The sequence below is a fragment of the Nelumbo nucifera genome, chromosome 5, assembly GCF_055504915.1.
Source record: "Nelumbo nucifera cultivar China Antique chromosome 5, China Antique-T2T, whole genome shotgun sequence".
Taxonomy (NCBI): Eukaryota; Viridiplantae; Streptophyta; class Magnoliopsida; order Proteales; family Nelumbonaceae; genus Nelumbo; species Nelumbo nucifera.
This window is the reverse complement of record NC_142653.1, coordinates 21406779-21423836: the sequence shown is the minus strand read 5'-3', so window position 1 is coordinate 21423836 and position 17058 is coordinate 21406779. Positions and strand designations below refer to the sequence as shown.

The 17058-nt window shown below is 37.9% G+C and overlaps 1 protein-coding gene across 2 annotated transcripts; it reads right to left on the bottom strand.

Annotated features, from left to right (window-relative positions):
- Positions 1 to 1130: 1130 nt before the first annotated feature.
- On the bottom strand, positions 1131 to 16571 carry LOC104595724 (protein ESSENTIAL FOR POTEXVIRUS ACCUMULATION 1-like). Of its 2 annotated transcripts, none has more exons than XM_010256584.3 (10): positions 16331 to 16571; positions 11127 to 11215; positions 10020 to 10928; positions 9821 to 9941; positions 9533 to 9724; positions 8530 to 9369; positions 5612 to 8399; positions 2990 to 3183; positions 2854 to 2913; positions 1131 to 1920 (listed from the first exon to the last, which is right to left on the bottom strand). In XM_010256584.3, exons 1-10 carry the CDS (start codon positions 16398 to 16400, stop codon positions 1532 to 1534), a joined length of 5652 nt encoding a protein of 1883 aa, XP_010254886.1. In that variant the 5' UTR covers positions 16401 to 16571; the 3' UTR covers positions 1131 to 1531. The 2 variants fall into 2 exon arrangements, with proteins under 2 accessions (XP_010254886.1, XP_010254887.1); XM_010256585.3 differs by having other exon boundaries at positions 8530 to 9354; positions 16331 to 16564.
- Positions 16572 to 17058: the final 487 nt, after the last annotated feature.

The window sequence follows — 17058 nt, the reverse complement described above, 5'->3', positions numbered from 1 at the left end:
TATATATTTTATATATTTATGTATATTATATCTTATATATATATATATATATATATATATATATATTTATAATATATGATATATTATTTATTAATTAAAATATAATATTTTTATTATATATATATATATATATTATAAAAATTAAAAAACTACAAAACCGACGGTTAACCGAACCGGTCAACCAGTTAACCAACTGGTTTCAGTTCAGTTTCTGTTACTGATTTTCCAAAAACCGGTTGTACCGGTTCGGTCCAAGAGAAAGCCCCACCCCCACGGTTCGGACCGTGAGCACCCCTAATGAATTTTGATTAATACGTCCCGATTGATTACAACTTTTATGTTAGGGGTTGATTGGTTATAAATTTTTTTATTACCACGTGCATTCAATGCTTCCCTAAGAAGTTAAAATTGCGTTTATGGCATATGGGTGACTGCAGTGGCCTTTAAAAATCTGTGGTGTATGGGTGACTGCATATGGGTGTCATTCACTACAATGACCACAAAGCACACAACCAGTCTAATGCTGCTGCCTTCTATCCGTAACTCTGAAACTTGGTGTACCACCCCTATTCCCCTAAAACCCTGAACAATCAATATTCAATATCAAAGGAGATGAAATGCTAATTGTGATTGGATGAAATGGAATCTTCTATGAAAACATTAGCTATCAAGGTTTAATAACCTGTGGGCAAGGCTATCAACGCACACGTAAGAAGTTTACTCTGCACTGCGTCCAGCACGTATCAGCCTCATAAAACCAACGTGTAAGTGGAAAGAACCTTTTCGGCAAAAGCAAGGGGTGCTTAAGGATTCTTTGTTTTGGACCACTTTTTAGCTTTCCAAAAAGAACCTATTCGGCAAAGCATTTTTTCAAAATTGGTCTAAGGGTTTCTAAAAAATAAAAATGTCTTCGTGATACTTTTATCATACCGAAGAAAAAATGTTCATTGTAAACGACCAACGTTCTTGTTTAATCGATGGTGTACCAGTGTGCGCTGCAAGGGCTGTGAGGCGAGTATAAAAACTATTTTTGTGAGGAAATCCAAAACACCCCACATCGTGTAAGAAATCCAAAGTCCTGCTCCCTTCGGTCATCATATCTTGCCGGATTAAATCAAGCAGACGGCAAATTGATCAACATAAATAATGCTTTCCGCTGAATTCAACATAAATATTCAAAATTGACCAACAATTGACGCAAAAAAGGAAACTATCGTACAACTAAACATCTATACTACTACAAGTCTACAATTATCATATAACTTGTAAAGCAGATTCCGGATTGGCCTTCCGAAGGAAAACTATGAAAATTGTCGTTTATCTGATTCTGATGGACCTTGCTAAGCCTTTTTCTTTCGTTAATAAACAACCAAATCACATGGGCTCTGATTATATAAATATTACTCCACAAAACCGCGTGAACTGAAAACTCAGTGCCTGCTTCTCTATAAACGAGGGCCAAAAAAAATTCCTAAATGAACCTTTACAGATTTTTGCAGACAATGTATTTACAAATGCCTATGGACCACTTCTAATCTTCAACAGTCTGAATCTCACCCATCATGATGCGGTTACTAACAACATTAAACCCTAAAACTGATGGGCTCACTTTCTTCCCTTTCTTCCCCTTTTTCTTCCCTCCTCCTTTGGTTGACCCATCAAGACTTGCCGCCATATCTGCCTCAATGTCCCCAAGTCCTGCACTGTCAGTATTTACATCTGCAGCACCAAACCCAGTCAATTTTCTATCATTCCGAGATTGGAAAGCAATCTCAAGCACATCCGCTGGTAAGAGCTCCTTGTAATTGAGGAACTTGTCTATAAACTCATGGTCAGGATCAAATGAGCCAAGGTTTTCTATCAATAGTGTCTCGGCTTCTGGTGTTGGTTGCTTCAAACAAAATTCCAGGAAACTTGTATCTGGTAACAAGTAAATCACAAGAAAAAAAAAAGTACTTAGAGAAGAAAACAGAATAAAAGAAAGCAAAACTAAAAACCAGTGAGCTTCTCAGTTGAAGCCCAGGATTGGATAATATCCATCAGTGATCTCTGGTTTACAAGTTCGGCAATATCCATGACAAGCATATGTTCAACTGGATGAAGTCTAACCATCAGATTTACCAAAAGTGATAAATTAGGTTTGATTTCTGGACAGGGGGGATGTCTTGAGCAGTTTTGCAGTCTGTCAAAGAATGCCCATCATTAACACCTAATGTCAGGGTAACTCTAGATTCTTGACTTCATGTCAATGCTTTCAGGCAGTTGATCAAAGTTGAATCAACAGCTAAAGGTTGGGACTGGTCAGGCAGTCTGTGAAACGTGCACAGTCAAGTCCTGCACCACCATAACAGCCATAGGTTGTGTTTGGTACCATGGGCTTTTCCTGCCTGAAACGTTTTCGGTTGATCAATATAAATTAGTAATGTGTTGTCACATCATAGATGAGAGTCACGTATGCTATAATGATTATACTTAACCCCCCAAGAAAAAGAAACTTCAATTTGACATTTCAATTATAAACGCCAATGATCAGTCCAAAACATGCTTTTAAGGGTATTTTTGTTTCAACTATAAACAGCCTTAAATAATAGTTCTATGCCAATTTGTATTGATCAACCCAAAATTTCAGGTAGAAACATCAGTGTACCAAACACAACCATAGTTTACCAACAACACTTAATTTTGCATCAGAACACCCTACATTCTTCTATAATGTGAAGGGTTTGAGTAGGTCACTACCAGGGACAACATCATTCTACAAGTTTTCTCACATCCTTGCTTATGGCAGTAATCAATTGAAAAATGCAAACACTTGATAAAAAAAATAAAAACTGGGGCTTAATAAGAAAATACCCTTTGTGCCAGTAAGCCTAACAGATTCACTCTCACACCAATCTCTGAAGTCCATTGCCTCTGCAAAACATTATTGAATCCCAAGAGATAAGTGAAGTTCTTGAATAAATAGGGTATGCATGCTTAAGAGGCTCACCAGAATGCTTGCTTATGTTGTCTCTCTTCCCTTTTAGGGATGACTGAGAAACAGAAGGCGAGGATGAAAGAGCACTGTCTGTAGGTCTGCCAACAGAGGACTTCTGGCGAGTTGATGACCCTCCCACAGTTCCTTTTACAGGAGTGTTCTTTGATCCCCAACTGCTCTGTTTTGCTAGAGATGGGAAATCTGACCTGGCCACAAGAAATACAAGAAACTAATTAGACTGAGTAGAACAGCAAACTTAAGTGGTCACAAAAGAGAGCCACAAGCATTAAAATGGAGGAGCACCAAATTCCACAAGCTCCTATTTGTTGGCATAAAAAGGATAATTGAATGATGAAACTACTATGACAGATGATAGCAGTATCAAAAGCTGCAGAAGGGATTACTGATCAAAAAGAATGTGGTCAGAAGGAATACAATAACTAGAGTTCAACCACATGCAGGAAGATGCTGCACCAAGTTTGAAAGAACATGAATAATCTAGGTATCAACTCAAAATGAGTCATTGCTTCCAAATACACTTTTATCACAACTTTGTAGCAAGTCCTTATGATAGAATATGCTCTAAAACAAAAATCCATAGTCTTGTCCACCATTCAGTAAATTCATCTAAAGATCCTGTGAAAAGTTAATCTATCCAGATGCACAAAATCTGACTGAGATGACAACAGCCACCTTATAAAGACATCCCAACAAATCTCCACATTCTTTGACCATGCAAAAGCGGGTGAATCATCCGTCCAAACCAATTTTGATTTTGTTCCGTGATAGTAACTCCTAGCAACTAGGCGTATTAGGCCTTTGAATCCTTTATAATGAGTAGGATACAGTGTGACAAGAGCTACTTTCTCCCATTTGAAGTTTTATTATGCAGGTCAGAGATGTATAGTCATCTTAGTAAATTTATCAAGTGCATCATGAATGCCACAAATATGCACTACATAGTGCACTGGTTGAGTGGCGTGTGCATTTACATGTATGTCTGTGTGTGTGTGAGTGAGAGAGAGAGAAAGATTAGTCAATAACTCAGTTGGATAAATAATGAATGGATCTAAAACTAGTTAGTTGATGCGTATCTCTAGAGCTTTTTCCAGGACAAGGGGAACGGTGAATGGAAGTTCTTGGTCAATAATTTTAAACTAAGAGAAGAAATTCTGGGACTAAAAGGTATATGGTGGATGAAATAGACAAGGCTCCCGAAGGAAAAATTTGAATATGGACGAAAACACTATTACATGCTCAAAGGAATGACATATGCGAGGTTATTCAGAATAAGAGCTTCAGAAGAAAACTTTTGTGCAGTAAGCAAAAATTTCAGAGAAGTGTTCAGGTTTCAGAATCATGAGGAATAGAATTAGATCAAAAATATATGAGTGGTGCCTGCACAACGGACAAGTGTTCAGATAGATAAAAAATTGAGACTAATGCAGTAGATAGAGAGATTCAAGTAGTGAAGCGTTTGGGTGTTAAAAGGGGGAAAGAGTGTGCAAGGAAAATATTTTTGAAGTTAGGGCACATACGTGCAAGAGAGAGATTGTTAAAATCTGTGAAATCTAATAATTTTCTTAGGTTTTTCCCCAACCTTCCCATTTCTAATAATTTCTTTGAAACCAAATATGGCCATAAAGATTCAGAATCTACAAAGGTGGACTGATATGCAGGGTGGGGTATGAATAGAAAAATAATGATGGCTTGGTTTATGGAAGTGTAGGGAGATATTGAAGTGCTACTTTGGGACTGGAAAGAGCTCTTACATTGCACATTCCTTAAAAAGAAGAAGGTTAGAATTCATTTAACAAAGGTATTTCTTGTTGTTTTCATTTACTGTAAATGTGGGGGTTGATCATTACTTTTGGGACACTTAATTTACTAGGGATCAAGAGAACTTCATGATGAGATTTGGATTGTATGAGTTTTCTTTAGGATAGGGAAATTGTTTGTTAAATACCTGGATCTTCTTGGTGATTTATCATCACCATTCTTGTACTTTTTCTTTTTTTATTTTAATAGATTATATCAATAAAAAGAAAAGAGGGAGGTAAGAAAGAAATAAGTAGGGAGAGAAGAAAACAAATGGACAGAAGTTTCAAGGTGGTTATTTATTAAAAAAAAAAATTTGAGGTGGTTGTCGTTTTGATGTCAGACCAAGGCATTTACCAACATGCAACATCATATAGTAAAGATGATAATAATCAAGTATATTATTGCCTTCTAAGTAGGCAAATGGAAGGTATGGAAATGAGAACCAGAGAGAAGTCTCTGGTCTCAATTATGTTATACAGAAATTCATGAAAACCAATCATCATATTATAGTAAATTCCACCCATAACTTTAAAATAAACAGATTATATTTAAGTAATGATCACAAGAGAAAGGGGGATTTATAACAGGAACAATGACAATGATGTCACTCAAGTCCTTTCAGTGAAAGGGGGATTTATAACAGGAACAACGACAATGATGTCACTGAAGTCCTTTCACCTAGATGCAGCCTGATAAAAATCTAATGACATCTTTGAAAGCATCCAAGACAACAAATCATATAGACAGAATAAACACTAGGGATACCATAAGGTAGTCAGAGAAAATAAATGTAGAAAGAGTTCCAAAACATACTGTTTGGGCTCATGCTTTGATTGATCAAGAGGACCCCAGAATAGATCATCTTCCACCTTAGACTTTGACTGGGACAAAGCAAAGGAATTGGTCTGTATGGGAGATGCAACCTTAGATGGAGATGATCCAGAAAGTGGCCATGAAGATCCATTTCCGCGAGTGCTCCGGGTTGACTGTTGTTTCTGGGGAGTTGGAATCTGGGTCTGGTGTTGAACTGAAGATGCCTTTTTTTCTTGCTCTTTCAGGATGTCCCTTAAGGATGTAGGCTTATTAAGCTTCCCTGTGTCAGTAGACCAAGCTGGAGCTGGTGCAGGGTTTGTGGCCTCCCCTTTCCAAAAGACAAAATCTCCCAAAGAAGGGCCTATTGGTGGAGCAGGCAGTACATCCTTTTCCAGTTGTACCTGACGAGAATTTCTTGCTTTCTCAACAGGACTTGATGCAACAGAAACATCAGGGGAAGCAACAGTAGCCGAGGCCTTAACTCCTACACCCTTCCCCTTTCCAGACTTCTTGCGGTTCTTTTTAGTGTCCTTAGCTTCAATAAAGTCATTGTCATCTACTGAATCAACTTGAGTGGTAGTACCAGGTAGTGAAGGCAGATTAGAGAGATTATCAGACACCTCCATAGCTGTCTCATTAGATTTTGCCAAAACTTCTTCTGCCAACAGATCATGTAACTGGCTCTTCTTGCTCTTCAAATTTGTAGCACCTTCAGATCTCCCAGTAACAGGTTGTGCACTAGCAGCATCTTGATGGTTATCTTTAACAATTTTAGGCTCAGTATTGGTGACAACCCCAGCCCAAGCAGTTGAAGAACTCATGGAGATAACAGGTGTCACGATCTCAGAAGCAACTATTTCCATTTGTGCCTTCCGTTGCTCTTCCTGTTGAATCTCCAAGAGTGACTTTGGCTTTACACCAGGAGCAGGTTTCCATGTTCGATGACTTGAATTCATTTGTGTACTCTGCAAAGGCACAGGTTCAATGTTTCTTGATTCACACTTGCTTTCAACGGATTGAACTTCATTAGTAGAAATGCTTCTGGGTAATGAGCTTTTAACTTCCTGAGAACCCAATGTTTCTAGAGTAGGTGTCCCATTTCTAGCATCACCTGTTTTAGTTGAGGAAATTCCATTAAGTTTTTCTTGTGCATCCGTGTGCCCTTCAGATTTTGCGTCCATTGAGTGTTTTCCCTCATCTTCACATTGCTTCAACTGTGGTGAAAGAGATACCTTGGGTATTCCCTTTTGCTCCGATGAAGATTGTGCTTTTGCCGCCTTTTGTTTTCTAGACTTCTTTTCAGAATTTTTCTTTGTTTCACGTACTTCAGCACCTTTTACTTCTTTTATCTTAGGAGATTCATTTTCACCTTGTTCTTTCTGAGCCTGAGGTTCTTCAGGAAGATCCAACACCAGAACCTTCACATCATTGTTTTGTTCAGCCATGGATACTTCATCCTTGTCAGTGCATGAAGGTGGTACAACAGGATGAGTTCCTGGGCAAACTGCAGGTACAGAATTTGCATTGCTTTCAGTGCTAAGAATCGTGACAGGTTCATCAGTTCCATGCATATTCTGCAATGTCTGCTCTTGAGTCACATCAGCACAGATGTCTGAAATATCCCCATGCATAAGAGGAGGCTCCTTCAAAGGCTTTTCTATCATCTCCATTGAGGGGGAACCATCATCAATCATCCCTTGAACCACCTGAGAGTCAGTTTGTTGAATGTCATCAACCCGTTCTGGCAAAGTAGCACTCCAACCTTTGGGAGAGTTTGTACCATCAAAAATCTGGTGTCGCAAGAGTAGAGAAGATGCATCAGAACTGTTGTAACCAACATCTTGTGAAACTTGTGAAGGCAATGTTGCAAAGTTAGATGTCTGAACATCCTGTAAATTGGGAACAGGTATCTGTGGGTTAATCAGAAACATCTCATGCGGAGACCGAGGCCCACCATGATCAGCAGAAGCATTTCCTGCTGGCATTGCACCCACAGGTATATTTACAAAAGATGGATCCCCAAAGTGATGGCGAGACTGATGCTCAGACAGAACCTGAGAAAGCAAGTGTTGTTGCTGCCGCAAAAGCTGCTGCTGTTGTTCCTGTTTTTGTTGTTGCTTAAGTAACAAAAATTTCTCCAGCAGCGACAATTGTGTGGGAACAGGTGGCTGGGATTGTAACTGAAGTTGGGATAACAGGTACTGCTGTTGTAATATATTTAACATCTGCTGATCTTGAGGAAGTCCAGAAGAGAGTAATTTATCCGGGGTTATGATCCCAGAAGGATGATCTGCAGTTTGAACAATAATACTTGATAAAGATGGTTGACTCTGTTGCTGCAGTCTCTGCTGTTGAATCCCATATGCAGCTTGCTGAGGGAAATTCTGATTATGATGCAAATCCATCTTATCCTGACGCATCTCCAAACCACCTTGGACAGGAAAATTTGACCAACCAATAACTCCATTATTGACAGCAGAAGGTGACTTGTCAGACGAACCTTGTAGCACAGATAACAAGTCTACATTCTGAAGATGAGGAATTTTATGAGGGTTGTCAGCCATCGAAGGATGAAGCTTTGAATGTGGCAAAGGAGAATCAGGGATAACTTCTGCTTTTGGTAACATGGACGGTGCATCTCTCCCTGGCCAATATGTATGAGGATTGGATAGAGGCATTTGCCGATCCAATGGCGTTCTCTGGGCCAAAAGGTAATTTAGGTCACTTAAACCTTCAACTCCTGTAGGAGGCACACCACCAGAGTTATTTCCGATAAATCCCTGCATGCCTAAAAAACAAAACACCACCACTAAAGTAAGACACAGCTGCACAAAAACAAGTTTTATGAAGCAAAATCAATAATAAAAGCTGCTTGCATGCCACATCTTGTAACACCAGAGTTTTAGGCAAAAACGAACCTTCAGATAAAGAAAATTTCTCCAGTGGAGAACTGCTAACATTACCAGACATCAGTGACTCCAAAAACCTATTCTCAGCCTCAGTCATCGATTCCTGCCTGTTCCTTGGTTCATTCTTTGCAATATCAGTCTCACCCGAACCAGCATGAAGCTTTCCAAGGCTACTAAACTTTGGCCTATTTAATGTTTCTGAAATGTCATTCTGTTTTGGAGCACTAAAGCCTGGTGGAGGCCTTGCTTTTGCTCGTAAATGTGGCATGACATCCCCAAGCAATGAGAAAGGAGTGTCAGGTGAAGCATTTGCAAGGCGAACCTGCAAATCTATTCCAAAATATCCAGCTTCAAACCACCCAATAAGATCAAGACCAGAGAAAGGACCTTGAATTTCGCCTTGTGGATCTTTGTAGTACAGGGATAACTCCTCTGGGGGTGGCTGTGACAGCAATTTTCTAGCTTCCCGCTCTCTGTCCAGTACTTCAGAAGGTTGCCTTTTAATCATGGAATCCCGGCCAATATCCTTGTGAAAACTTTCACCAACTTGCCAGTGTGGTTCATCCTTATGGTAAGACAATGGATGTGCAGAATTATTCTCCCATTCAGTATCCCGATCCTTCTGTGGATGTGACCATCCCATGTCAGAGGATTTTGACCTAACCTCAGCTGGGAAATCTCTCCAACCATATGAGGGCATACGTGTGGATTCTCCCAGAGACTGAGATCTCCATGGGATGCCTGGGTTAACAAAAGAATTAGCCTGAACACTCCCCTCCCTGCCAACTCCAACCTCATCAACCTTCCTGTTGGGATCACCATCTTCCCTAAACACTGCACAAGGAACACCTAAAAGATATGTGAGAAAAATGGGCTCAGCAGGTAACTCTACTTACAAAAGGCATTTGTCATCATTGTATTTAAGAAACCAACAAAGTGCATAGCATATGAAGAATATGTGATTCCAATGCATATTGCTTGGATATCAAAATGGGGGTTATAAATACAGCACCTTCTACATTAAATCTGTTATCACGGTATGCATGAAGGTTCTGAGTTGTTTCTGACTTTGACTCAGACTCAAATTGATGCCTTAGCTTTTCATGTGAAGCACTCTCAGAATAATCCAAGTGCACACCTTTTGAGTTGTCAGTGCTGTCATCTTTACAATCATCATTCTCAGATGGTAAATCTTCTCTACTACCTGCTTAAAAAGTACACCAAATAAATCAATGTGAACAAAATTTCACAAACTACTACATAGAGATGCTTGTATGTGTTTCATGAATAAATGCATTACCAAACTTGGTTCGTCTTGATTGTACCAAGTCTGTTGAATTCCGTCCAACAGATCCATCTTTAGAAATTGAAGCAGTACCACTAGTTATTATATCCCCCTTATCAATTCCTTTCAAGATAGCCTATTCAAGAAGAAATGCAATTAAATCAACCACTAATAACTGTACAATCATTGCTAAAAAAGTTATAACCCAGATTACCAGTTCCTCTGAAGTAGGTGCAAAAAATGCCAGGGGCTCCAGTGGTTCTGCCTGTGTAAGAGAAGGTACTTCTATAAACCCATCTAATGGCTTTGTGTTTACATCAGTCATCCTGTATACATCTAGTAATTTGTCCTTGCTATATCGTAAAGGGGATAGCTCTCCATGGGCACTTTCACCCTTATCTGACACAAAACCCAAAGAATGAGAATAAGAAATACTGCTCACGGTACTTCCCACAGAGATGACCCTTCCACGTCCAACAGATGAGTTTGAAGGAGAATTTTCCCCTCGCCCCCTGCTGTAGCCAAAAGCAGGAAAAAGCTTGTTAGGTGTTAAAGTTTGGTGATAAGGCTCTCCTCTGCTTCTACTCTGGGAGGAGTTTGATCGCCATGGCCGATAATAATCCCCCTCCCGGTCCTCCTTTCCATGATTAGTCAGATGAGGCAATCCTTTATCACGAGACATCTCACCATCTCTGTTAGAATCTAGCCACTTCTCACGCCAACTGTCCGACTCCTTATCTTCAGGCCCCCAACGTGTGTTCCATTTGCTCTCTCGGCGTTGCTCATAATTACTTTCCCTGTTACTTGAATCAGTCCACCGTTCAGATGGGCCACGACGTGCTTCCCCGGAATGTCTATTAGAAGGGTTTTCCATCCACCTATCCATCTTGCGGGTATCACCAACGTCTTTCTCCCCCTCCCTCCAACGATCTCTGCGGATCAAGGAATTAGTATCTCGTTCCTCATCACGCCAGCGGTCACGACGACCAGATTCTGCATCAAGCAAGGATGGCCTGAAAACATCCCTTTTCTTTTCAACATCATGCATTTCCTCTCCATTTCCTGATGTTTTTGAGCCATCTGCACGACTGGTATAACCTGGAACTGAACTGACATGTGATTCCTGTATGGCAAACAAACAGAATACATCCTATGAAGCAGTATTAAGCAAAAAAGTAGTTACACAAACCACAGGTAAAGGAATGGTATGCATCTCAACATCTGAAAACAGATATAGCTACAACTTCTTCAAGCTAAAATCTATACATGTTGCGGATTTCAGAAGGCATCATAATTTATGGCAACCAGTTGAGTAACTTACCCCAGCTACTATTCCCGGCTTATTCTCCCCAGGCTTAGGCAAAAGCCACTGAGGTGAAAGAGGGATAGGGTTATCAGATGCTTGCACATCTGCAGAAACCAAGCAGAAGAATGAATACATTAAAGATATTAAAAAAAAAAAACATATGGTAAAAAGAAGCAAGGAAGCAACCAGTTGCCACAAGTATTTGAAATTTTCCCTTCCATTTGAAAAGGAGAAAGAGATGATACTGTATTTAAGAATGTCTTGGGACAGATGAATTAAAACAGAGAATATAAAAAAGGGGTGCATACTGATGAAATATAAATGTTATTCTTGGGTTACACAACCAGGGTATTTTGATAAATTTGTACAACATCACATAAATATAAACAGTAGAGAGGCACCCAACCCATTATTCTTTTTGCTCCCTCAAACGCTTCTTTCTCTTCTTTCTTTTCTTCTATTATCTTTTATTTTCTCATCAAATCTCGCATAACAGCACAAACAAGTAATAATAACATATATACTAGAAATCTAGAATACAAGTCATCTCATGAATCAGACATCAACAGTCTTCCCAAGGCATAATGTAGGTGACAAGTTGTTAAAGCTAGGCCCAAACATAAAAAAGAAAAGGTTTTTGGCTGGGGTGCTAATAAAACACAGGAAAACCGATATGTATATATATATGTGTGTGTGTGTGTGTGTATTATATAGTATATATAAACTATATCATTATATATTTAATAAATTATATCATTTATAGTATTTATAATATAATATACATATTACAATTTATTATATATTAGACATTATTTATAATATATTATATTATACATATTTATAGTACTTATACTATATATTTATACATGTATTTGAAGTGTATATTATCAATATGAGAAAACCAAAAGACCAAAGAACCAAACTGGTCAAAAACTGACCGATCAACCGATTGATTTAGTTCAGTTTTGGTTTGGCATATGGCAAAAACCTGTAGGATCGGTTCAGTTCAAAAATATGCCCACAGTTTGGTTAACCAAACCATGAGCACCCCTAGCTGGGGCAATGGCAAGGCCTAGATGGTGCAGCCAACATATCAGGTTTGGATTTGGGGAGTTAAGACACTTTAGCTTCCCTCCTTTGTAAACTTCTTCTTTAATGAAATTTACAGTTATTGATCAAAACATACATGTCAGGTTTGGATTGGATATTTGCCTAGATTTGCAAAGGTCATACAGTTCTTCCCTCCTTTGGTAATATCACGGATTCAGTAAAGCAATCATGTTTTTTATTGGTAACTTAAATGTGTGTGTATATATATATATATATGAAACCAATCTAATTAATATCTGAATGTGATCCCAATTATGCAATCCTATTTGTTGGCCTCAAATCAGATTTGAGATACTATGCACCATTAACAGAATGAAATAAAAATGAATTTCGGCAGATTTGATCCTATGACCCTTAGGTTTAAAATAAAATACAAAATCATTCCTTTCTTTTCTGAAAAAATAACATGATTACAAAGAAAATAATAGAATCTTGAACCTTTTAGTCATCAATACACATTACACAACCAACTTGCACGGTACTTAGATTCACATGGAATGATGAGAAAAGATTCTTTTTATTGGTTCTTCCTATTCAACTGGGAATACTGCCTTATACCCTTGCTTTTCTCCCTTTCCCATTTGGTCTAATGACGGAAGGTTTACTTCTCCTTGATGGAGGATGGAGCCAGACAACCATTGATGCTTGATGCATCTTGTTGCTTTTTTGGTTTCTTATCGGTCTACAAAAGAATGTTAACAGGTCTTGTAAACAACACTCTATTATATTTTTTTTCTGCTAAGATGTGAATAAGAATTTCCTTTTTTTCTATTTCTACCGTAACCAACATCTATTGAAGAATTAATTCCGCTTCTTCTATTTTTCTTCTTCATATACTTGTTAATACCTGTGGCTTACTGCTGAAGACATGAATATATTACATTGATAAATCAATTCTCACAACCATTTGAGAAGATTAGAAGAATAATTTCATCTAAAGCTCATCCATGCCGTTATCAAAGTGGGGGTACTCAAGCCTCAAGTGAACATTTTTATTCAAGCATAACTTATTTGGCTAAAACTCATGCATTTATATCCATCCATAGAGGCCCCCAAAAGTATCAGATACTTTCATATATTCCAATAGAAAAGTTTCACGTGTGCCAATAAACATTTCATTCAATGCACTGTTACAGAAGATATATTAAAAATCAACTATAGCAGTCACAACCATAAAACAACTTACAATATACAATCATATAGGTAACAACCATAGATGAAATGTTCTAATTCCAATAAGAGAACAAACCAATTGTCTTGGCCAAACTGTATAAAAGAGGAAGAAAAAGAACTCATATTTAGCACATGCCTCGCTTCCAAAAACCAACATTCCAATCTAAAAAACATCTGGTAGGTATATTTAAAGTTCCACCTATACCATATATCTTCATTAGATGCACTGCCACCGAATGACAGCAATATTGGAAATCAACTCAAGCAGTCAGAAAATAACTGTGGATGCAAAGTTTTAACTCCAGAAGGAGATCAAATCCATTATCCTGTCTGATTTGAAGAAGAAGAAGAAGAAGAAGAAGAAGAAGAAGAAAAAGAAATCATGTGAAGCTCACGCTTTACTTAAAAAGATCATCATTTCCATCTAAAAGCATTACCTGCCAGAGATAATTTAAAATTTTTGTTGACTTTGATCAAACTAGGATAAAGACCCTAGGATACCAATTTGAGAAGCAAAAATAGCAATGCAGGATGGTATATCAATCGATGAATTGGGTAGAGGTCATTCAACCGAACTTGTATCACCCACACAATTGAATTGGGAAAAAAAGTCATTCCAAGCGCTGGCAAGGTTGACCACTAAAACCAAGATTTCTTCTTTTGTTTTGTATTGATAAATGTTGAAAACCAATGTTTCATTTGACCCCTTTCTTTACTGATGAAAACATTCCGCCCATTGGTTAACTACCACAGCTTATCCCAACTTGCTCATGGCTTGAGATAGGACACTAGCTGCATGATTCCGTGGTTGTAGTTTTAATGGAGGAGAAGGAATTATTACCCTCAGTATGGCATCTCAGTCAAAGTATAGAGGCCATTCAACCGAATTTGCACCATACCATCAACTTAGTTGAACTGAGGAAAAACTGGTTCCTGTTCTGATTCCACGTAAACACCATTTAGGCAATTTGACTTTAATGTACAAAAATTATGGTTGATTGGGCATATTTTATTTGAAAGAGTAACACCATATTTTGCATTGTGTTATATGCACAAGGTGTTGAGGGAACATCAAAACATGGTTAGCAATTTTGACGTCAATGAACATTTTGCCATGTAGAGATGGAGAAATTTCAGAGTTCACTAATTTTTCTGACATATTTACAAAATCTAAAAAATCAAGAAAGATTTCCAGAAACATGGAAATAATTATTAAACCTTCAAGGAATCATTATAATTGCAAATTTAAGGCTCAAAAAACCAATAACAAATAACTGTATAAATCAAATAGGAGAAAGTTGAGACTTGAATATGTTAATTACTTGCCATTTTAACTTTTTCCCTTCTTTAGTTGCTATATGTTTTGATTAATTTGAAAATACTCTTTTGTAGTCATATGCATTTTACTTTCTCTTTTGAATTATAGTGACTTAATAAGTGAATAATATCAAAGTGGTAAGCAAATTATCCAATCACCAATTCCCCGTGGTTCTTTTTAGGAAAATGTTTTTTAAAATTATAATTATTTTAACAAAATGTCAAAAAGTTTATATAGTCTATTAATGGAATCTGAAATATCAGCAACTCCCCATAGCTCTCTTAGGAAAATATTTTAATCGTTTTTAATAATATTCTAAAACTTTAAACCTTAAATATATAGTCTATCAATAAAATCATTGGCATATTGGCAAAATACCAGAGATGTTTGCAGGGAAAAGAAAAGATTCACAAAAATAAAAATTAATATTGTCACTTAGCAAAATGGGGATATTTCACCAATATCGCCAATATTGCAAACCATACATCAAAAAGACATTTGTTGTATTTGGCACTTAATGATGCCTACATGTTTGAAACGATAACAAACTACTGTGCAGTTTGTTTTGTGCAAAAGCATATCATTTCTTAATTCCCAATGTCATGATTTAAGTTGAAGCATTGCAACACCACAACACCAAACACCATGAAACATATCATTCTGGTTAAGGGTAAAAGCATTTTGAACCTGAGATAACTGCCATAACTTATCACAACTTTGCTCATGACTCGTGAGCTAGGGTACTAGGTAACAGATTTCTTGGTTGTACTTTCAACTAAGGAAAAGGATTGAGTGCCCAATAATAGGCTCCAGAAAACCTAAGTCTGACCAAACTCAATAATAGCAGATGCCTCACAGGCAGTTCATAACAACGAAATGCCCGTCATCGAGCTGGCAAGAAGCCTGATACACAAAAAAAAAAAAAGCATGCGTTTCTGCGCATAAATTTGGAAAGAGTACATTGCTTCCATATGCAGTCAGTTTCGCACTTTTTACATCAACAGGTAAAACAGAAAACTGCCCCGGCATCTAAACATTTTAGATGATAGCAATACATCTGATTAAGTGTAACCTTGGTAAAATTGAAATGAGAGCACAACATCTTGAGGCCCAACGGAAGATAATAAACCATGACGACAGGCTAAACTAAAGCAAGCATGAGATAGCGACTTCCGTTGAACAAAAATAGCATTATCCAACACAAGAAAAAATAACCAAAACCTCTAAAAATGGAAAAGGCAGGAAATGGAAAAAAAATAAACAAAAATAAGTGCGGCATGAAGGAAAAGAAACAACAATGATAGAATATTTAGTTAGAAACTTATAATACGAATACTAAATAGAGAAACCTCAAAGAAACAGACAAACTAAACTAGTTAGAACCCTGGAAATGCCATCAGGCTATAATCTAGGTCTTAACAGAACGAAATTAGTAGTTGAAAAAAATCTGTTTGCGCAACTAGGGTTTTAATGCGAATCCAGAGATATATAAAGAAAATACAAAAATCAGATGAAAAATCTTAGCTCCAAAAGAAACGGTCACAGACAGAAAATAAAGAGTAGAGGAAAAAAAAAAAAAGGTGTGTAGGAAAAGATAACGAATTTGAAGACAGGGCACCTTTCGGGATCTGCTGAGGAGTGTTGACAGAGAGATGATTGCGAACATCAGCATTGTTTCTATCCGCCATGATCGATGAACGAGAGTTCGGAAGCTCGGAGACGCCAACGAAGGAAAAATAAATAAACCCTTTTTTTCTCTTGACTGCTTTGTTCGGAGGCACGAGAGAGAGAGAGAGAGAGAGAGAGAGATGGAGGAGAGAACACGACGAGGAGGGTTGGGGAATATAGGTTTGGGGGCAAAGCAAACATAAAAAAGCGGATAGATTGAAAATATATCACCAATCGGCTTACGTTAGCAAACAGACGAAGTTGTTTGACCAAAAACACTGCTACACCGGGTAATGGATTGACTCTCCGATTTTCGCCTCTTTTTCATTCATTTATATTTCTCGCGAGTGCGCAATACGCCCAAACGGCGCATGTTAAGGTGACTAAAATGCGGCTTCTGAACTCGGCGACTTGTAAGTTGTAAATTGTAACCCTAACTTCTCCTAGGGTATCTACCCAAAACAAACCTCCTGTCCTGTTAAGGAGTTTTCACTTCTCGCACGTAAAGAGTTGAGTTACTCATCTTTATCTACTATATACAAGAATCACCAACATGCCCCCCTCTGACAGTGCCTTCTCTTTCTCTTTCTCTCTCTTGATCAGCGAATGCTTGCTCTCTTTCTTACGGTCGAAGTTACGTAGTGGTGCAAATGGATCGGATCACCCTTTTTGATCTTT

What these genes read in the sequence shown, in the direction of transcription:
- LOC104595724 (XM_010256584.3), bottom strand. Translation starts at nt 16,400, where the DNA reads ATGGCGGATAGAAACAATGCTGATGTTCGCAATCATCTCTCTGTCAAC. An exon ending in TCAAAGCATGAGCCCAAACA is followed by an intron (nt 3,184 to 5,611) that starts GTATGTTTTGGA and finishes TCTTGTGGCCAG; the next exon opens with GTCAGATTTCCCATCTCTAG. An exon ending in CAACATAAGCAAGCATTCTG is followed by an intron (nt 2,914 to 2,989) that starts GTGAGCCTCTTA and finishes AATGTTTTGCAG; the next exon opens with AGGCAATGGACTTCAGAGAT.